The 21,520-nt window shown below is 46.9% G+C and overlaps 1 protein-coding gene across 3 annotated transcripts in view; it reads left to right on the top strand.

The window, feature by feature from the left end:
- OPHN1 (oligophrenin 1) overlaps positions 1–21,520 on the top strand; it is a 67,784-nt gene that overhangs the window by 43,773 nt on the left and 2,491 nt on the right. For 2 of the 3 annotated variants that reach the window (XM_080366240.1, XM_080366242.1), the window contains exons 10-23: positions 495–586; positions 713–791; positions 2,067–2,100; positions 3,837–3,899; positions 4,884–4,958; positions 7,023–7,107; positions 7,475–7,533; positions 9,043–9,148; positions 10,913–11,072; positions 14,964–15,111; positions 16,370–16,669; positions 18,965–19,130; positions 20,317–20,367; positions 21,157–21,207. In XM_080366240.1, coding sequence (XP_080222366.1) covers positions 495–586; positions 713–791; positions 2,067–2,100; positions 3,837–3,899; positions 4,884–4,958; positions 7,023–7,107; positions 7,475–7,533; positions 9,043–9,148; positions 10,913–11,072; positions 14,964–15,111; positions 16,370–16,669; positions 18,965–19,130; positions 20,317–20,367; positions 21,157–21,199 — 1,461 coding nt within the window. In that variant the 3' untranslated portion in view covers positions 21,200–21,207. The remainder of the gene's footprint in view (positions 1–494; positions 587–712; positions 792–2,066; positions 2,101–3,836; positions 3,900–4,883; positions 4,959–7,022; positions 7,108–7,474; positions 7,534–9,042; positions 9,149–10,912; positions 11,073–14,963; positions 15,112–16,369; positions 16,670–18,964; positions 19,131–20,316; positions 20,368–21,156; positions 21,208–21,520) is intronic. The other variant, XM_080366241.1, reaches the window with a different exon arrangement.

Raw genomic sequence — 21,520 nt, 5'->3', positions numbered from 1 at the left:
TCATGTTCCTTTTCTACAAGTTTTGTGTAAAGCTGTTTGGACCATGAATGATGTGGGTAATTGATAGTGCTGGTCAACCCTGATAAAAATTAGGACCCAACTGTGTCAGATAACAGATAAGCATGATCCTGGCGTGAAAGACCAAGCAACTGCCTCATGAGTTTGTATATAGCTGCATCCCTGCTCTGTGGAGGCATCTTGTTTGTTGCTGGGATATTTAGCACTTGTTTGCAGGATAGTGCCATGAAGTCTAGAACATTTTGTGACTGAGGGGAAGCCTGGCTCACAAAACCTTTGATCTCTGTCTTTACTGATGGTGGGAAGGACCGTCTGTGCTCCTGGTTACCAATGCTATCAGATCAGCAGCGCATCCGCCGGGAGCCTGGTGCTCTGTGGGCAGTGCCATGCTGGGCTGCAGCCTAAGGCTGCTGAGAAACCTGAAATCTTCTCCGGTGTTTCCATCCTCTAACCCTGGCTTTCACTTTCTCTCCTAGGGCACCTTAGACCTGACGCTGAAATCCTGTGTAAGGAGGAAAACTGACTCTATAGACAAGAGGTTTTGTTTTGATATTGAAACTAATGAAAGGTGAGATGCTTAGTGTATTCAAATGATCTCCAAACCCTGTGAACCTGGATGAAATCGCTTTTTGCTGTTTATTAAAAACAACTTCTGTTTCATTTTCCTGCCTGTCGCTGGGTGAACTCTGCACAGGTCTGGGACCATCACACTGCAAGCACTCTCGGAGGCCAATCGGAGGCTGTGGATGGAAGCCATGGACGGGAAGGAGCCGGTGAGTTGGAGCTGCTGCCCAGCCGTGCGTCTAGTGCTGAGCAGTGTCCTCTGCCGGCGGGTCCTGGAGAAGAGCAGTGACACGGCCGCTGCCAGGCTCCTTTTCACAGCTTCGGCTTCAGTGCTGTGGCTTACCTGTAATTTAGGCACCAGTGCAGCCACTGCACAGCTGAAATGGGGCTTCATGGCGTTCTGCTCACAGCACAGCTTGTAATGGGGATTTTGCTTTTCCTTCTTCAAAGTTCTGGTGTGTTCCCTAGTTGTGCCAGACAGCTGTGGCCTTGCTGAGTGTGGAACACTCCATATTTCTGCTGCTCACACCTCGCTCTCCAATGTGCAGCAGGTGATTTTGTGTCCGTCCCTGCTCTGAGCGGCATTTGGAAAAGTGAAAGTGGCCGTCCTGCACCCGAGTTTGCCTGCCTTTATGTGTCTGTGGGTGTTTTCTTCCTTCAGTCTAAGCAAAGCACAGACTCCTGCATTTTACCAAATTTCCTTTAAATGGACAGTGTGATGTGCAGTGTGGGAAAACCCATTCCTGGCAGCTCCCCTTGTCTTTGGAGAGCTGCCTTTCCCTCGGTGGGCTTGGTGAGGAGGGTTGGCAGTGAGTGCGCTCGCTGGATGGAGTAGCTTAGAGCTGTGTGGCCGCTGATGCAGAGGTGGGACGTGAGAGCAGGGAGATGGGACACTGGCACCTTTCGCAGGACTTTTTCCCTACCCGTTTAAACAGGAAAGGACGTGGGATAATGTGGAGGGTCAGTGTGCTCGTACTGGGCAGCCAATTCTGGGGCTCCTTCGGTTTGCGTGATATTAAGTATGAAGGGGTTTTGATTTTCTGTCAATAGTAGTACCACTGTTTATTATTAACAAAAAAATACAAATTATTTTTGTATGGAATGAAGGAATCTCTTGACACTTGAATTTTTAAAAAGCAAGCAAACGAACAAAAAAGCCATGACCCCTGCGTGCCAGACTGCCCAGCTGCTGTTTTTACAGGGCATCTAAAGGACAAATGAAGTTTCCTGTTCAGTTTTTGGGAGAACTCTTTCCTGGAAATAGGTGCTACAGTGAAATGTAGGAAGTCAGCAAAAACGTATTTATTATGTAGATAATGGTATCTTGCTTAACTATAAAATGATGTTTGTTTGGAACGTTGTCTTACTGTTTGTGATTGGCTTTGAGTGATTTATGGGGTGCTGCATTTTCTTTTGAAATAAACATTGAATCTCATTGCATTGTTTTTGTTTCTTCCTCCTCCATTCCCCCCTGCCTTTTTCAGATCTACCACAGTCCCATCACCAAACAGGAAGAAAGTGAGTCATTTCTGTTGCTGTTCCTCAGAGCTGTCGAAGCTGTCTGGAGGTCAGGCAGTGTTTTTCCTTGCAGATACACTTCTCCTGGGTTTCTGCTGAATAGGCTGTGTATTCCCTCCGTGTCAGCAGTGTAACTTCTTTTCATCACAGTGTCTGATACTGAGGCCAGATAAGAATGGGTTGCAAACGGTAAAAGTTGTAGATTGCAACGTGCAGTTTCTATTTGGCCAGAACTAGCAGGATGTGGAGTTCAGTTTGCTCCTCTAAACCCCAAAATAACGGGGGGAAAAAGATCAGTAAGAGATTTTGAGGAAATTTCCCTTAGCAAAGATTATAATAGGAAAATAGAGGTGGTATTGAGTTCCCTGGAGCTCCCATCCCACTGCCTCATTCCATGTCTCCCCTTTCACAAGCAGGGTGTTACCCGTACCTGTACAGGTCAGGCTGAGCGTGCACTGCAGTGCTGAGTGTGCTGCCATAGAAAGCTCTGGGGCTTCACTAGCTTGGTGAAAACTTGCATTCTGTATCTTACAGCTTAGTTTTATCAGCTCTTTAATTAGCTGACTTTAATGAGCATAGAGGTAGCATCATCAGAGGCATAAGCATGAAACCTGTTGTTCAACTGTGTTTGCGTTAGACGCTTGGAAAGAATGTACCTCAGTGTTTCACAAAAGTAAATACACTCTATTTTTAATAATTAGAGCTAGAAAGACTTCAAGTCATATCATGCTGCTCAGTATTAAGTACTGAGTGGAACTGTGCTTAAGGGTGTCTTAGTCATTCCTATGTTAGAGCTAAGATACGTCTGAGCTTTTCATTGCTGTTGCAACAGCAATTCTTTTGCTTAGAATCATTGAAAAATACTTGCTGAAAATACAGAGATTTCATAGGATTCACCCACAGGGCCTGTGCTGTGTCCAGATGTGTCCAGTGACTGCTTTTTTTCCAGTAAAATGTTTTACATTAGAAAGATAACCAAAAAAACAAACACCCCTGCTCCCCCCAGATAACCCAAATCCAAAAAGTTCCAAAGCAACAACATCGCGGTCATTTATGAGAAATTAAATATAAATGTTTACACTGAACAAAAAGAAATTTCATATTATAGCTTGGTAGTAGTGTGATTGCAGAAGCTGAAATATGTGTATAGAAAAAAAACCTGACTTCCTACCTGCTTCATGGTGCCTGCCAGACAGGAACAAAGATAGTCTGTGGTTAATTGGCTGGAACAAAGACCTGTGTTCTGCTTTACTCAGCATATCAAGCTGTATTGTTTTTCCTTTTTAATCTAGTCAAGTAGATAAGCAGAAATTAGATGATCCTGTGATGTGGGAGATCACACACAGAGGAAGATATGATGCGTATTTTGCAGTGCTCTGGAAATGGATAATCAATTCTTTATCAAACACAAATTCACATGTGGCGGGACTCTGATTTATACTTTTATTATTAAAAGCAGAAAGGGTGTAGGAAGCAATGCTGTGACTCAAAACAGATTCAAAGGAAGATGAAGAACATATGGAACCAGTAATTTTTTGTCAGGATTTAAAGAGTGCCTGTGTTGTCCTGGAGGGATGTGCACAATGTGGACACACATGTGAACCTGTCTGCGTGGTGGGGCACTGCAGCATTGTCTGCCAAGCAGGGTCTGGGTATGGGCCTTTCCCAGCAGTTTTCCACAGGGAGCCGCGTGCTGATGCTCAGGCAGCTAACACTGCTTTCCTTGTTTGAAACAGTGGAGCTGAATGAGGTCGGCTTCAAGTTTGTACGGAAGTGCATCAACGCAGTGGAAACAAAAGGTAAGGTGCTCATCCGGACATCAGTAGGTGCCACTGTCCTGGTGTTGCTTCCCATGGTCTTGAATTATGTTGTAATTTCTGCAGTATGGTAGTGTTAGTCAATGAAATGAGGCTTTTAACTGAAGGATGCATGTCAGAAGAGCAGAAACCGTGTGCAGTCTGGAATGTTGTTCTACCAAATTCAGTTAGGATTGAATTTTTACCTTTATGCTTTTGCATTAATTGAGTTCTCATCTTTGGCTCTGAAAAAACTCGTAAGGCAGGAGAACGGATCTGAAGTCTCTTTATACTGGGGGGACAGGCAGGGGTTAACTGGGGTACAGAGTCATTCAGACCCATTTTGTTTAAAGCAGCAGGACAGGAGCAGGCTGGTGGGTCGTAGTTCACCCTCTGGTCTTTCATGAAACACCAGCGAGGGCGGAGGTAAATGGCTCAAGAACAGCTGGATCCCCAGGCTGCCACAGGGAAAGGTGGCTGGTTTCATTACCAGAACTCTGGGGCATGTGGCCAGCCAAGCCCCACTGAACCGGGGAGACACAGGGCAGCTGGGACCCTCCTCACAGAGCTGGGCAAATACACAGTTCTGCCTTTGCTAAAATTGGCTAATATTTTCAAAGAATCTGCTTAAATATGTTTGCCTTCTGTGACAATTTGAACAAATTCATGTGAAAGCAGCACTCTTCAGAAGCACCATATTTAGGCAGGGAGGGCTTGCCAGCTCCAGCATGTATTCCATGCATCGGCTGTGCTCACCTGGCTGTGACACGGTCCCAGCAAAGTACCCCGGGGCGGTGCGGGTGGCCGTGGCCACCGTGGGTGAGTGGATCTCCAGGGGAGACAGTGGTCGGGGGATCCTGGGGCGTAAGCGGTTCTGCTGAGCCAGCACCCCAGCAGCTGGGGACGAGTTCCACTAGATGGGGCTTGTGGACTTCCCACCAGCTGGGCAGACCCTTGACTAAGGCTCTTTGGTTTTCTCCTGCGCAGGAATTACTACGGAGGGCGTCTACCGGACTGTTGGCAGCAATATTCAGGTGCAGAAATTGCTGAATGCCTTTTTTGGTAAGAATTAATTATTTCATGCAACTATTGTCCTGCTTTTGTATTGTTTCAGAGAGAGAGGATTGGGTTTCACGGTGAGCAACATCCAGCATGGTTTTTGGTCCCTGTGGCCCCCGCCTCATGGCACACCTTCCCCATCTTTTCTCGGCTTTTTTCTGCAACCCGCTCTAGTGCCTCTCCCTTCAAACTGCATCTGTTCGTTGGTGGTGCAACCTGCATTTTAAGTGAGCAGCAGGAAAGCAGTGACCCTAGAGCAGTGGCATAGAGCCTTCTCCCATCGTGTGCTAAAAATATTCAGGCATTTTGGAGTCACACATTCCTGTCACAGGGCTGAGAAGCAGGATGTCAGCCTACGAGAGGGAGCCCTCGCCCCCTCCCCCACTGCTGGCAGCCCCTCCTGCAGGTGCTGCTGCCAGGGAACTCACCTGGCTTATGCTGTTCCTGGGGAGGTGCCATGTCCCTGCACGGCCACCCTCTACACCAGGCCCCGCAGGCCAGCACAGGGGGGGACCCTCTTCCTCTGTGGGATATCGAGGAGAGCTGGGAAGGCAACCTCTACAGGGAGGCCTTTACCCTGATTTGTTTTCACCGAGAAGGACTGGGATACCTCACCGTATGCAATGTATACGTTAGCAAGTCAATGTATGAATTTCTGCTGTAAGCCTGTCTGTGCCCTGAATCCTTGTGTTTAATGCAAGCATGTAAATTGGTGGGTAGTCTTTGCATTCGAAATGGTTAATTCCCTGCAGCAGGCTATGGGGCTCAGCAGTGTGCTCCGGGCTGGGACAGGCGCTCCCAGGCTGGGACCTGGCCGAGGCCATTGTGCCCCTGCCTGGTGGCACGTGTGGGCCAGGGCAGGCTGCCAGCCTTATAGGTGAGCCCCAGGGGTCGGCCTCCTGCATGCCCATGGCCCCTCACTGTCCCTGCCCACGGGGCTGGAGCACGGGGCAGAAAGTACATTAATGTTAATAGCTGGGTGCCTCAGGCTGGCACCAGGCCCCTGCACAGGCATTTGATATTAATATATTCAAAGGCTTTTACTATTATTTTTTACTATTGTTTACTATTGCTTTTTCTTCTGTTACTGTTTATTAAAACGGCTGGTTTGTGCTGACATAGCTGCACCAGTTCCCATGGAGCTGCAACTTGAGGCAGCTATCTGGTTACATTTGCCTGATGACTCATTACGTAGCCTAAGTTTTTATTGCTTCTTGATTCTCACCCTCCCTGTGAGTAGTTCTGTGGTTTCATCATCTGAACAACCCTGCCAGTAGTGGCTTTTCGTTTTATTTATATGCATTGGTCTGGTTGACCACTTGCCACCCCACCGTGTATGAACTCAGGATGGAAAGTCCAACAACACAGAAAGAACTGCTGCAGAAGGATTTCATCCTAAAATTCAGTTAGGAGATAGATTTTTTTTTTTTTTTTAGTATTTTTTTGTCTCTCTAATCCTATTTATTTTTCAAAACAAATCATGCCATTTATTTCTTTGGTACAGCTGCTCCCCATCCTTCAGCCATGTCCTTTACTTCTTCGTACCACAGAAATGATGTGGTGGTTAGTGAGAGTAGGCAGGAGCAAAGTGTACTTCTGTGGTGTTGTGCCTCCACCTCTGAGCTCCCTTCTCTCCATGCAGTGAGAGGGAATGTTTCCGGAACAGCTTTCAGGGGAGCAGCTGTGAAGGAGGGATTGGAGCTAGACATTTAGATTACTTTGGATATCAGAAAGCTTGTCTTGGATCTGTTGAAATGTGTCATTTCTGCCAGCCTTGGCTGCGCTGGAAAAAACAAACTATAGAGTAAGTCCTCACTAACTTTTCACCACTGCTTAAATTTTACCTTCTGCTTCTTCCTTTGTCCCTAGTTAGCATTGCTCCTCAGCTTTCCAAAATACTGACACTGGTACTGTTGTTGTGCTTTCCCCAACTGCGAGAATCAATAGCTTTCTTCGTGCACTGCTATAGCTTTGTTTGTCCCCAGAGGATACCCTGCCTGAGAGCATGCTATTTATTAACAGCCTCAAAATGGACCTTCTTCTGAAGCCATTTTGTTCTTCTTCCAGATCCAAAATGTCCAGGGGATGTGGATCTCCAAAGCGGTGATTGGGACATCAAGACAATTACCAGCTCACTGAAGTTTTATCTCAGGTAGCACTGCAGGTCACACCAGCCCCGAGTGGGCAAAGGAGCTTGAGGCTTGATCCAGTGAAAAGCAGGGTGAACTGCCAGTTGTTAACATCTGACTGTTGGAAGGGGCAAAGAAGTGACAAAGGCTTTGGGGAGAGGAATGGAATTTTAAAAAATTTTTAAAACTTACAAGAAATAAGCCTGTTGCAGAAACCCCACATCCTATGGAGAAAGCTGTTCAAATAATACTGGCTGCGGTGGGAGGGAGATGCCCCTGGGAAACAATGGTGCTGGAGGGCAAGCTGGTTTGTCTGTTGGTCTTTCGAGATCAGTTGCAAGTGGGTCGCGCTGCCCAGCCAGAGCTCAGTTTTCTTTCTGGTTATTGCAGGAACCTGTCTGAACCCGTCATGACATACAAGCTCCACAAAGAATTGGTCCTGGCTGCCAGTAAGTCCCACAGCTGCCCTGTCCACGGCCCCTAGCCCTGCCCTCCCCAGCCAGGGTACCTCAGAATCACTTGACAGAGCTCTGCCAGCCTGACACTGGGGTGCCCGGCCTTATTCTCCCTGTGGAAAGAGTGACCCTGTCTTCTGAGTGCTTGATCGTGCAAGGGTGGTGGTATTCCTTCCCTTCTTTCCTTTGCTTTTTCAGTTCTCTTCCCTCTTAACAGGGTTTCACGCTCTCGGAGAGAGCCAGTGGATGTCAGCTAACCTGAAGTCAGCACAAGTGGCCCAGAATAATTGTTTCTTGACAGTATTAATGTGTTTATTTTAAAACCTGTGAGGGAATGGGATGTGCTGTTGACACGCAGATAGATAGGTGCTCCCTATAGGTCATGAAATTTGTCCTGGGATGTTGAATCCGAAGTGTCTACCAGTACATGAAAGACATTTTTCTGCTGCAGCTCTTGGAACTGAGCTACAGCCGGTATTGACAGAGGTTAGCCAGGTAACATGGGTATGCTGACAGCACCTCGCCTGTGCTAAACTGTCCAGTCGTTGGCTGTCCTGTTAAGACCATTTCAAATAAGCCATGATAATTCTGACCTGGCTACATCCTCAGAGCATGTGGAGAGCAAGCATTGCTGAGGTGGAGACAAGGGATACAGGCAGCTGATCCTTTCCCTCAGCCTGAGAGTACTGGCATTTGGAAATTTATGGCACACTCAGAAACACTTTGGATTAAACCATAATTCACACCCCCACACCTCCTTGAAGTCGACAGAAGGGTAGGAGAGTGCCTGCCTCTCTTCGGTTCAGACTTTTGGAGAATTAACAGCACCTATTCTTTCTTGGAAAGGAAATTTTTCTACCACCCGCTGGTTGTGCTCCAGCCCAAGATTTACTAGTTTCAGAACTGGTTAAACCAGTGATGGCTGGGGTATGTGCAAAACCATAATCCCTTTCCTACCCTTCCTCAGGAACTTGTACCAGTAAGCTTCCCAGCTACCAAGCTCTCACATTATTCTTTTCATGCAGAGTATTTTATTGGTTCTTGATTATTTATGCTTCTAAAAGTGACCTCTTTGGGTCAGGTTTTTTCCCTGCAGGACACTTTCCTGTGTTGTTTGGTGTTACAGCTATCTGGGCTGATAAGATACCCAGCAGAGAGGCCATGCGCTCCCCAGGTGTGCTGGTGTGCAGGGCGAGGGTGCAAAGGGGAGTACTCGGCCATGCCCAGCCTGTTTCCCCAGCCATGCTCAGAGGCAGAATGTGACCATGAGCTCCCTTTCAAGATTCATTTCTTCTTCTTTCCGCTTCATTTTGTTTCTGACAATGATTGCCCTGTTGCTATGTAATCTCATTTTCCTCTGCTTCCCATTGTGGGGTTTGGCCAGACAGCCCTATGTTACAGAAGGAACAGCTCCCACAGATTTTCTTTGGCTTTTATCTTTCTCTTACGTATTTACTTTGAAAGCGGTGGGCAAAAACTTTTATTTGTGTTACTTCTTTCCAGAATCTGAGAACCTAGATTACAGGCTGGGAGCCATTCATGCACTGGTCTATAAACTACCTGACAAGAACAGAGAGATGTTAGAGCTCCTCATACAACACCTTGTCAAGTAAGCAGACTTTTTTTCTCTAAAGCCAAAGTAAGTGGAATAATGGAATCAGAAGAACAAGCCTCTTTTTCTGGTAGATTTGCAAAATTGTATCCACCAAGTCCCCTTAGGGGTTTACATCTGGAATGCACAAATGGTATGCTTCTCCTTGCTACCCACTGCATTAAATGATGCTTCTTTTTCTAATTGCCACTTTCATCCCCTTCTGACACACACCAGGCAGGAAATAATTTTAAAATTAGAATACCTCTGGCAGCAGAGCTATAAATTGTCACCTCTCACTCCAATTCATGACAACATTGTCTGGCAGTTGGGAACAGCTGTAGGACCTGTGCACATGGGCTGAATATGAAGTGTGCTTTGGTTTTGTCTCCAGCTGTATCGATTCAGTGTCCTGAGCCCTCAGAGCAGCATGAAGGCTTAATTAAGCATGTCAGTCTGCTTTCGTACAAGTGTGTTGGCAGTGGATGCTTAGTGGCACTGAGCAGTGCTGCTTCCATGTGCTTCTGCCACTGAGCCACTGAAAAAGTCTGTTACTTGATGATAATGGCAGCAGCACTGCATTGGGAAATGGGTGTTTTCCTGCCTCCTTGTCGTGCCGAATGTGAAGGCTCAGTGTGAAAGCTCTGCCCTCTCCACCTCGGGGAGGAGCACAGGCGCAGCAGGGACAGCGGCTTGTGACAAGCCATGCTGAAGCTCAAAAGCAAGGGAGCAATCTGTGTGCAGGTCAGGAAAGACCAGGGCTTGCTTTGGACCCTTGGAGAAGTCATTTTCAAAACTGGACTGTTGCAGAAATAAGCAGGGCTGAGCTGGGATTGTCACACCCTGACACTTGAAGGCGAGTGCTTGGCCCTCGGTGTCATGACCTTTCTTTGGGGTGAGGAGGGCTGGCCGGGGCATCCTGCCTGCAGCCCGGTTTCAGCCTCTCGTGAACATGTTTATGTGGTTTTTAGAAACCTTTCTGCGTAAGTGGCAGAGCTGAGAGCGTCTGGCATGCAATCCAATGAAGCCAATGCTGTACTTGCGGTCACTGTGTTTATTCCTTAAAGTGTTTATACTTAAAATTCTGTTCCCTCTGGCCTTCATGTTGACAAAAACCTCTTTAACACCAGAGCTACAGAACAAACCCAGAATTCATTACATGTCAGCATCAGAGTCTCTCTCCTCTTGGTCCAGTTTTGGAAAGAGGTAGTGCTCACCTAGGTGGTTAGTACTTCAGTCAATAATTGGTGCTGCTCCACAGACTTGCACGTTCTTGCAGAGGTTGAAGGCTGCTGGACAGGGAGAGCTCTGTTCTCTGAAAACGGTGGTCCCTTAAGAAAGAAGATGCTGTGTAGAGATTTATTGAAAACCTCCAAAGTGTGCTTCCTATGTTCAGTCTTCCTCCAAAGAGAGGAAAAATTAAAGCCAAAAGTCAGTTCTGGATAAATGGGATATTCCAATTTAAATAATCCATTTTGATGTATGTGTTGGTGCAGGTGACTTTTGATTGCAGTGTTAAAAGAGAGCTATGAGAGGGAAGGTTTCAAATAAAAATGCTGTCAGCATCTTCTCTCCCAAAGAGTTGTCCTAGCCAAACGTGAGTGCCGTAGCTAGAGACATGCTTTGTCTCTGGCAGGGTTGGGAAACAAATTCTCCTGAAACAAAATGAAGAATATGGAATGACTGATAGTTACTGTATCCTTTTTTTATTTCTTAGATATCTGTTTGGAAAAAAAAACAAACCAAACCAAAACCTGATCCTGCTTTCCCTTCTCTCCACAGCATATGTGAGCACAGCCGAGAGAATCTGATGTCACCGTCTAACATGGGGGTGATATTTGGACCTACCCTCATGCGAGCGCAGGAGGACACTGTGGCAGCGATGATGAACATCAAGTTCCAAAACATAGTAGTTGAGATCCTCATCGAGCACTTTGGGAAGGTACAGGTGGCAGCCCCGAGCCTCCCCATGCCTCCACACAGCTCCAGCATGCTCCTGCAGACTGTTGCTGTGGCAACGATGGAGAGCTCTGGCTCCTTTTTCTGGAGCCCCCGTGGGGACTGGTATTTTTTTACACAATACACTGTTCTGAAATGTTTCAGAAGGAAACAAAAAGTGTAGCAGATAATGTTCCTCACTGTTGCCTTTAGCTAGTTTAGCCTGGGTCTAGGAGATTTTTGCTTTTCTTTTTAAATAAGAGGAGTCTTTACTGGGAAAAATAAATATATTCTATATGCCTAGACATTGCAGGACTTCATGCTTTCCTTTGTTGAAGACAGTAGCTAGACTAGAGCATAACTGGTTTCAACAGGCACAGTCTAAGATGAGACTCTGTACGACTATTAATGCAGGGGGAAACAAACCCAAAGCAGACAAGTATTAAAAGGTTGATGACAGCAATTGAGCTGTACATATGATCTTTCCAGATCCAGGAGTAGGGATGGCCTGGACAGGCCTGGGGAGGGGAGCTGGGGTGGACCTGACAGAGAAGACTTCAGCAGGCGGCCAGTGCCTGTTGTGTTGGAGCAGTGCACCCTGGCCAGGCTCCAGAAGCATTTTCATTTCATGGGATTTTTTCTGAATATTTTTATCCGAGAGCGTTGCCTAAATGCCTGGCCTGGATTAGTCTTGCTGTGGTAGGTGCTGAAGATTCACATGTAGACAACAGCTTTTTGTCGTGTGGCATTTTGTCCTCTGATGGAAAGCAAATTATTCCGCTCTTTTCTGTATTAGCACTTTCTCCTTGTGGTATCTGATATAATTGTTTAGGGTTTTCAGGGTGGCTGGAGGATTATAGAGCTGTATGTTAATACTTAAAAACTTGCACAATGTTTGCATTCAGATCAATGTACCAAGAACCAGATTGCTTTCCTGGTAACAGCACTAAGTCTGAGGGAGTGAGTTTTGTCCTTCAGCTTTTCATAATACTTTACATTATGAAGTGGCCAAATGATCTCTTATGTCTTAGAGGTAGGGCAAGTTTGAAGCCATCCTTTAAAGGATGTTGTCTGCTGTGAGGAGGTTGGGGTAGCGCTCCCAGCAGACAGGGCAGCACACATGCAGAAGTGAAGCTCCCTTTTCAGGAAAGGAAGAGGAGGCTGAAGCTGAAAGAGCAAGGCTCTTGCAAAAGTGGATGTGGAGTGAGAGCAACCAAACAGGGACCAGATGGGTGGTGGCAGAGTCAGTTGTGGTGCTGAAGATCGAAACCAGAAGCAGGATGAAAGAGTTCAGAGAATTTTGAGTAACCACACCAGAAGGTAATGAAAATCACAAGCCTGTTTTATTTGCAGGTCTCTGAACGCTTTTATTAAGTTCCCACAGGAAAACAGTGAATTGTTTGTGTGCTGGGATCCTTGCACAATTTGCTCTAGAACGAGCCTCTGTCCTCCCTTCTTGTACGGCCTGCAGTGCAGGCAGTCAACACTATTTACTCTGCTGCCTCTAAGACCTGAAATTAAATCTTTAATTAAGCCAGATATCTTTACTTCTTTTAATTTCTTCAGCGATAAGGTTAAGTTAGTAAGATTTATTAGATTGAGCTTGTAAGTTCAGCATCAAGAGCTGAAAGTGTCTTCAGCTCACACATGAGCAAACACTTCAAATGAATCTGGAGGAGAAGGGGGATGTGGTTTATATGGTGCAATATGAACTCTTTGTGGATAATTACTGTTTCCACAGCTTATATTTCAGTGCCCTGGTTAAATTAAAAGTTGTTCATTCTGGAAACGCCTTTTTCACTGCACAAACCTTCTAAAAATGAGGGTCTGTCAATATCTATGTACTTTCAAGTTGTTTAACTTGGATTTTCATTTAGAAGGCAGAAGCAAAGCAGAGGCTGCACCCACATCTTAAAAAGAGTGGTTTGCAGTGGGTTTTAGCATGGGTTTCAGAGTTGAAGAGCATCTCATGAAAATGGCATTTTGTGGTACCTGTATAAGCATCCATAGGGAACTTAACACTTCTTTTTCTTTAAAAAGCAATGTTACATTCTTGTCAGTATGTAGGGATGAGGTTGATGTTTCTAAAAAATTTGTCCTGGTGCAGGTAATTCTTTGCTATTCTAATTACACATGAGCTTCTGCTTTTAAATCACAAGCTATTGATGTCATAGCAGATTCTTCTGAATCCAGGCAGGGAGAGTGCACCAGACCTTGTATTCTGGAGTGGAGAAAACATGCTGCCCATGCAAAGGGCAGAGCCCCTGTTGGCATTAAACATCAGCAGCCATGGTGTGTCACCAAATAGTACAAGAAAAGCAGCTGAAATGACCAGATTGGGATTTGTTACTCACCTGGGTCTTTGCTCTGGATGTGTTGTTTCCCCTCTTTTCATGCCGAGTAGGGCAGACTACATCAGGAGCAAAGCCTGAGTACCAGCCCACGGTATTTATACCAAGCCTGCTGAGTGGAAGCCTGGGCAGACTATGGATGCAGTTTAGGTCTGACCTTGCCCCTGTATTGCCCAGGGGAGGGAGGTGTGGGGAGCCCAGCTGCTGGTGCCCACCCTCACCGTGGTACACACTACCTGGTCTTGGGGATCAAAAAGGTTAGAGTGGAGGCATATTTTTCTGTCTCATCCCCCATCTTGATATCCCAGAACTGCTCTTTGGCTGGGAGAGGAGAGAATGCACTTTTGGTTTGAATTACAAAAATTGTGTACTTAATCAAATCCGAATGTTAAATTTCTTAATTTTTTTTCTGGGTGACACAGTAAAATTGTTCTTCCATAACAAAGCATGCAGTGAGGGAGCGATGACCCTGCCCGTCAGTGAGTCTGGCACTGGCTCTTGTCCTCTGGGCTTGAGCCATCTCCTGCCAGCAGCTGGGAAGGGACCAGCTCTATGTTCTCCCAGGATGGGAAGTGCAGCCTCGGGTCTCGGCAGCTTATGCTACCCCATCTGTAGGAACTCGCTTTTTAAAAGCCTAATATAAATTCAGTTAATATCCATGGGAGAAACACAAGAGCAGTTGGTTTGGGGCCTTAATGTGGTGTTTCAAATGTTCAAGAAACTGCCCAGAGGCTTAATTCTTTTTCAGCTCTTAAAAAAAGCACTAACATAAATAAGGGCCTCTAAATTAAACCCAAATAGGTGCCATGTGACCAGTGAGAAAAGGAGATAAAACTCCTTAGCAGTGTTGGGTTTATGCCAGTACTTCACGCAAGGTACTTTTGTAGTGCCCCACACTGCATTGCAAGCCAAGAGCTGAAGGTTTTTTTAGTGTTAAATCTAAAACAATGTGGTGGCTTGTTTGGGTGCTTTCAATAGATTGTATCATCTCACTGGTGTGGAAATCTTGATGTTTCTCAGAAACTGTCAGCTTCAAAGCTTCCTTCGTCTGCTCCAGGATAATTTGCTTCCGTACATTTTGTCTGTATTGGTAATTTTGCTGTGTTATTTATTTGAGTGCTGCAGTGGGTGTGCAAGGTGCAGAGCAGTCAGCCTGTCTGTAGGAAAGCCCGTGGTGGGACACAGCTGTAGAGCTGTAACTAAAGCATCAGCCCTGCTCCAGCCCCTTTCTAGCCCCAGCAGCCGAGAGCTGGGTCTTTGCTCCTGGCATGGCTCAACTGCCAAACTCCTCCCCAGAGCCGAGGGACCTGATGACTTTGGGCGCGACTGTGGCTTGCTGTCCTCGGAGGGCTGCCCAACACACCGCTGCGGCGCCTGGCCCAGGGGCGTTCTGAACCGTGTGCTGCTGGAGCCTGGGGGGCCACAGAGAATGTGGTGGTGGTGACCGCCAGCCACCTTTGTGCTGGAGGTTGGACCTTCGGTGGGAGGTGAGGCAGCAGCCCCTTCTAGTCAGCCGGGTCACCTAAACATGTCTGCCTTTACAGATCTACTCCGGCCCCCCAGAAGACACCACTGCACCCCCAGTGCCTCCTCCCAGGGTGGCTGCCCGGCGGCACAAGCCCATCACCATTTCCAAACGTCCTCTGAGGGAAAGACCCGTTTTCTTCGGTGCTTCTGTGGAAGAAAGTGGAGGTCAGTCCAGTTCGCTACTGCCTTGCCTGACTCTCACCCCTCCTGTTTCTTTTAACACCTTTCCAGGAGCAATGGAGAAACAATAGCAGCACTGCACTTCCCAGGCTGTGAGGTCTGTTGTTCAGTGAGAAAGGAAAGCAAATAAGTACTCACAAACAGGTTGCATTGTCTCACAACTCAAACTCCATAGAGACTGTTTCTTTTCCTGTTACTCGCAGCATTCTCAGTTAGCTAAACTAAGACTGGTTCTTGCATATGAGAAGTCCAGTGGAGAGGTTTTGTAGCTTCAGAGGCAAAAACGCAAAGTGATGCAAATGCAACTGAGGAGCAGAGTTGGTGGGATGAGAGCAAACATGGCCAGGCTGGGGGTCGCTGCATGGTGCTGGAGTCTTGTCCTGCCAGACCATGTCAGTCCCAAGAGGCTCTGCAGGACTGCCTTAGCTGCTGGCAATTTTACATCCAGGGCACTGAAGGACTTTTTCAGGACCCAATGATAGTATTTTCTAGGCCTAGTACAAGTCTGCTGTTGAAGTAGATTGTAAGGAAATGCTAAGGCCCTTATTATCATATTGAAGGACACATCAATTTAAAATCATGTTTCTCTCTGCACCTGATTTGCTCTAATTGTCTTTGCAAGCTGTGCCCTAGATCACATCATCACCAAAGAGATGAAAAGTCTATCAGAGCTTTGATAATGTTTTAGGCTTAATACTACAAGTGTAATTTTTGGCACTGGCAAAACATGATTGATTCAAATTGCTCTTTAAAATCACAGGACTCCTCATGTAGTTAGAGGTGCCTTGCATTTAAATGTTTCTCTGAAGTGGGAGCAGAAACATTTGACTGCACCAAGGCTGCAGGGTGCAGTCAGTTCAGAGCAGTGCCGCTGCATCCTGTGCCTGGGTCTGTAGCACAGCAACAGAGATGAGACAAATGATTTGTGGAGGGATATAAAGGCATGGTACACAACTTCTCAACAGCAAGAGTACTTGAAACTTAAAAGAAACCTATGGGTATATTCTGTGATACTCGGCATTTTTTCAGTTTTCTTTATTCCTCAGTGTCTGTGTGAGCCATGCGTTACTTGTGTTTTGCTCAGGGTGAGGATCTGTCGATCTCTGCCACACACTTGGTTGTCCCTTGGTGCCGCAGGAGCTGTGCAGCTCTAGGGGAGAGCTCGGCACTGCTGCGGGCAGATACCACCGCACCTCCACACTGCTTCCTAACCTGATGGCTCTCTCTCCCCTTGGCTCTGCAGCAGACCAGCACGCCCAGACCCCCAACGGCAGCATCAGCACGGAGGCCCCCAAGCCGCTGCACCGCAGCCGCCTGCCTGCACCGAGGCCTGGGGGGGACGAGCCGGGGCGTCCCCCCACTGAGGGCCGTGTCCCCATGCGTGCTGAGGCAGAGGTGGGGAAGCTGGTGGCCAGGCTGCAGGATGGAGGCGCAAAGCCACCCAGCAAGGCTGCCAACGGGGTGGTGGCCAGCCCTGCCCTGCGGAACACCACGCTCCAAGCCAAGAGACCAGCTCCTCGGCCAGGGATCTACGGCAAAGAGGGTGAGTGTGTGCCTGGGGCCATGGCTTGTGCTAGCATCCCAGCTGAAGCAAGGCAGGAGTGAAGTGGGCACAGGACTGCAGCCCGAGGGTTTGATCAGGCCTTGGCTTCCTGAGTTGTCCTGTTTTATTTCAGACAGTGGGTACCTTCAGAGTATGGCTTACTGGGGCTGCGGCTGCTGCGGAGCTTCAGAGCAGCCAGCAGAGCCTGGTGCTGGTACCAGTGCTGCCCTTCCCTGCTGAGCCAGGCAGATGTCACCAGTGTCACGAGAAGCAGGCTTTCCATGCTCAGACTAGCTCACTGGACTTAAAAAGTTCAGGCTTGAGTAGCAACATAAGGACCATTAAACCCAAAGCAATTTGTACCCAGTCTAGTCAGCTGTAAGCTCTGGATTGTCAGCGCTCTCCTCAGCAGAGACAAGGAAAATGGCAAAAGTTACTTTCACATTTTTAATTGTTGATAAGTTTTACCTGTCAGGCCCCTGTGATGCAGCTTCTGGCTTACCAAGGCTTTACTGGGAACGTTTGTTTCAGTGGTTCATCCATTGGTGTTAAATAATTATAATTATTTTTCTTCTAATAAGCTGTATACAAAGATTTACAACAGGGAGGATTAACTAGTTTGAGGCCAGATCTGAGCTGGCATTGTCCATTTCAGTGGAGGAAGGCAGGTAGGTGTCTGTGTATCTGCGTGTCTGTAGACGTTCTCAGCTACAATGCCCGGTAGCTGTTTGCAGGACAGTATGCGTTGCTGTAACAGCAGTTATGTGGTGCTGAGTTTTATAAAAGACTCAGGACAATGGTCATAATAAAAGATTTGTTGCTTCTGCAATTTGCCAGCTATTCCTGTGCACTTTCTAGTGATTTTCAGATGCTGTCATCCTCTGACAGCTTCACAGTGCTGTATTTAGAAAATAAAATCCAGGCTGCGTTCTTGACGAATGACTCCCATGTGCAATGGAGAGAAAGAAGAAGGGCCCAGCTGGGTAGCACAAACGTCAGATTCATCTAACTGACATTACTTCCTTAATTTAAATTTGTCACATAAATGGTAGGTGGAAATCTGGTTTTGGAAGAGTAAAAAAGCTTTTAAAGTTAGCTTATGCATCAATTGTGTTTAGTGCTTCCGAGTTTTATTGTTTTGCATTATCACACAGAGTGTGCTGACAGCATAATAAAACTGGTTGCGTTGATCCTTGAACATAGATTGTAGAAGAACACTGAAGTAGTAATAAAGTTACATTGCATCTGTGTTAATACTGGCAAACCAGTGCTAGAACACTGTGTTGAGCTTTTAATGTGCACAGTTTGGGGATAATTTTGAAAAGCTGAAGAAAGCCAGCCTTTTACTCAGAAAATCAAGTTATAGAGCTTACCAAGGAGGAAAATTAGGATCAGAATTTACAAATGCAGGTGTGGAAGAGAGTCAGTTAAGGACTGGTGTTTGAGGTGGTGGGCCAGGTTATAATAAGGTTCAGTAACTAAGGAGTTGACAAAGCCATGGTTAAGTAGTTGCAGCAATTAATTATTTTACCAAAAAAATACCTTTAATTTCTTTCTGATGAGAAAGAGGACTCTCTAGCAGTGGAAATGTCTAAATCAGAAGGGCAGGAACCCTGCTCTTAAGATTATTTTGATCCATATAAACGGTCAGACAAGATCACATCACTTATGGAAATGTGCCCTGGAGGTCTGGGTGCTGGAGGGAAGGTCTGGGGTCGCCAGGGGTGTCAGGTAAGGTCTGACACTGATTCCTTATTCACTTAACCCCTGAAAGTCTTCAAGGGTTAAGTGAATGACAACATTGGCCAGATCTTGGGGAAGAAAAGCAGCCGAGGCAGAACTCCTGCGAGCAGAGCAGAAAGCTGGAGGAGAGGACAGATAGTGCCACTGTCTGAGATAAAAGCTCAGAGAAGCAGCGGCCCCAGGCTGCAGGGATCATCAGTTTGTGCTGTTCCTCTTGCTTTTGAAGAGTGGCACTGCACAGGTTTTGCTTAAAACTTGTTGTTCCCAGGCAATATCATCTTTGCAGTCAGCAACTGCATTAAGTTTGTCATGACAGGGTCCAGCACCAGCCCCTTTTTCTGGTGCCAGGAGGGCTGTTCTGGGGCAGGTAGCATGGGAGCTGCCTTTTCCTGGGACTCTTTCCCTAAATTCTGGGTATTGGCCACTGTCAGAGAGAGGCTGTTGGGGTAGAGAGACAGAACTAAGCCTGCTAACTTGTTTCATGTCTTTGCATAAATATCTAGCCCTTTACCAAAGCTTCGTACTCAGTGTTTGTAATCTTCATCCTTGCAGGCGAGTGTGATGGTGTCCCTAAGCCACGATCCCATGGCGATAAGCCCGTGATAGCACGTCCCCCCATGAGACCTCCAGACCCACCATGCAGGGCTCCTGTCCCTCTGAGGCTGGAGCAGAGGCCAGATCTGATATCAGGAACAGCAGAAGAGACGCCTTCATCCATGTAAGTCAGCAGCCCTTGGCGGACACACAGTACCCAGGGTGGGCAGTTCAGCCTGAGGGAGCTGCCACCTGGGGCTTGGGGAGTGTTCAGGGAGATGAGGTCAGCCCAGGAGGCAGAGTAGGAGCTGGTGTCATCTACCAGGAATTTTGGAAGAGGAAGAGGGGGATTACTGTGTTGGTTTCCAGCACCAGTGGCATACAATGGCTGGAGCCCATGGATGTCCCCTTTGACATTGGTGCGAGCGTGGGTTTGAATATTGCATTGTAAACCTGTGCAGAGGGCTCAGCCTGGGGGGGAGCATGGCTGCAGCAAAGGCAAACACACAGGGAAATCAAAGCTCTGACCCTTCTCAAGAGCAGCCCTGGGGCTGAGCTTTGTCCCGTCACCTTCCCTGCTGTTTCTCATGTCAGCGGAGCTTGAGAGCCCTTCCCTGCCTGGCTGTCAGCACACCTCTCTAATGAGATGCTTCTCAGGGAGGGACAAGATCCAGCTTGGACCTCTCTTAAGGAAATTGCATAGAGTTCAGTTTCATCATCAGATTTCTTTCAACTTTTAAAGAGACAGACACCCTGTTGGCTTCAATGGGAATTAAAGGAAAAAAGGTGGCAGCACTCCTTGGGAAAGTGCCTGCTGTGGGTTGGGTGCAGCTCCCGAGTTTTGCACCTGCTTTCTACAGAGAGCGCCCAATAAAGCTGTGCTGCATGGCTGATCCAAGTCCAGCACGTTCACTTCTTAGTCTGGGAAAGGTGTCGTGAGCTCAGCTCCGCACCTGCAGGGCAGGAACAGGCCTTGCCTTTGCTCTTCTGAACCACTTGTTAGAACTGTTCTTTCTAAGAAGACAGTTTGAAGCTGGCTATGAGGCACACAAAAACTGAAGGAGAGGCCCTAAGAAGTGATAGACGTGGGTTTATAAATCAGCATGTAAGATCATAAGCAAGAGCATGAAAATAAGCAGTCTAGCCAAAAGCCATCAAGGGCTGCCTGGCCAGGGTGGTATGAAGGCAGAGGCGAATGGAGCTGGCAGCATGAGAAGCACAGCTGCTGCCTCAGCAAAAAAGACATCAATTGAATATTATCATCTTTGGTGTCTGCTAATGCTACTGCTCTTTTCCCTGGAACAGATGAGACCTCATTAGCAAATTGCTTTATCAGTTAACTGGAGTGACCTCTCTTGTTCTCTTTGCAGGGTGGCCTCTAGGACAAAGTTCTTTGAGACAGCTTCCCGAAGAACTAGCAAGTAAGCCTGGCACTGAGAAGCTGGCATGTAGATAAAAGCAGCCTTGCTGCACAGGGTGCTTCCCTCTGAGGCAGAGCAAGTCAGCTCAGGAATCCCCAGCCCTGACCTTTCTTGCCTCCTACTTGTGGGCAGAAGACGGGTCTCAGCTAGAACACTGGAACTAAACAAAAAGCACAAATTTTAAAATGTGAATCCAGATACAGACTCAATAAGCTAAATGTAAATCCTACTAGGTAATAAGCATACCTATGGATTCCTTTTATCATGTGTGGATCTAAGCAGTGTAGTACATGTACTTACTTCCCAGCCTTTGTGAAGAGCACAGATAAGATCATGGGAGAGTTGAGGTCAGAATGCAGCAGCTGATCAGAGATGCAAGACGAGAGAGTGGATGGTCCTACACACAATGTATGTGCAGGCATAGCTCCACCACAGAGAGGTACGGTGTGATGGAGTGATAGATTGGGCATCGAAGCCTTCGGGTTAGGCTGGAATGGCAAGCATCGTGCTTTGTGGCAGCAGATTTCATTTGTGATATCTGCTCTAATAAGCTTCAGCTTCCTGCTTTTAAAAATTACCAACCTCTGCCAAAAGTGTGAGCAGGTTTGCATGTAAGTCTGGTAAATGTTGTGTGCTAGTACTGACAGCAAGTTCACTTGTTACATTGAAAAAATGTATCCCTGACCTGACTCTTACTCAGCCCTCTATTTAGGTTTATGGATCTGAGGCTGAGCTCCCTTACCGCATCATTTATTTTTTTTCTGTGTTCTTCTACTTCCTTATATACAGTTCTTCATCACCACAAGGCAGGATACCAGGTGACGAGAGCTGAGGCTAAAGGTATGTGTTCATAACAATAAATCAAATAATAAACCAAAAGCAAATACATAATGCAAATTCAGTATATATAGAGTGGTGGGAGTCCAGTGGAGGCAATGGGAATCTCAAAAGAAAGATCAGGAGAAATGTCCTTCCTGCAGGATACCCTTGCACAAAAGGAAAGATAATAACTGGAGGTGGTCCGTGCTTTTTGTTGGGGGTGTAGTATGGAAGGGTGTAGTAAATCAGCCTGCTCTGCACTTCCTGAGCCTCCTTGCTGCAGTGCTCAGCTTAAACATATGTTAAAAAAACCAGAGTGCTTGCTCTGGCTGTG

Source organism: Falco punctatus (genome assembly GCF_963210335.1).
Source record: "Falco punctatus genome assembly, chromosome: 15".
NCBI lineage: Eukaryota > Metazoa > Chordata > Aves > Falconiformes > Falconidae > Falco > Falco punctatus.
The sequence above is the reverse complement of the archived record's forward strand: the minus strand, read 5'-3'. Positions and strand labels throughout refer to the sequence as shown.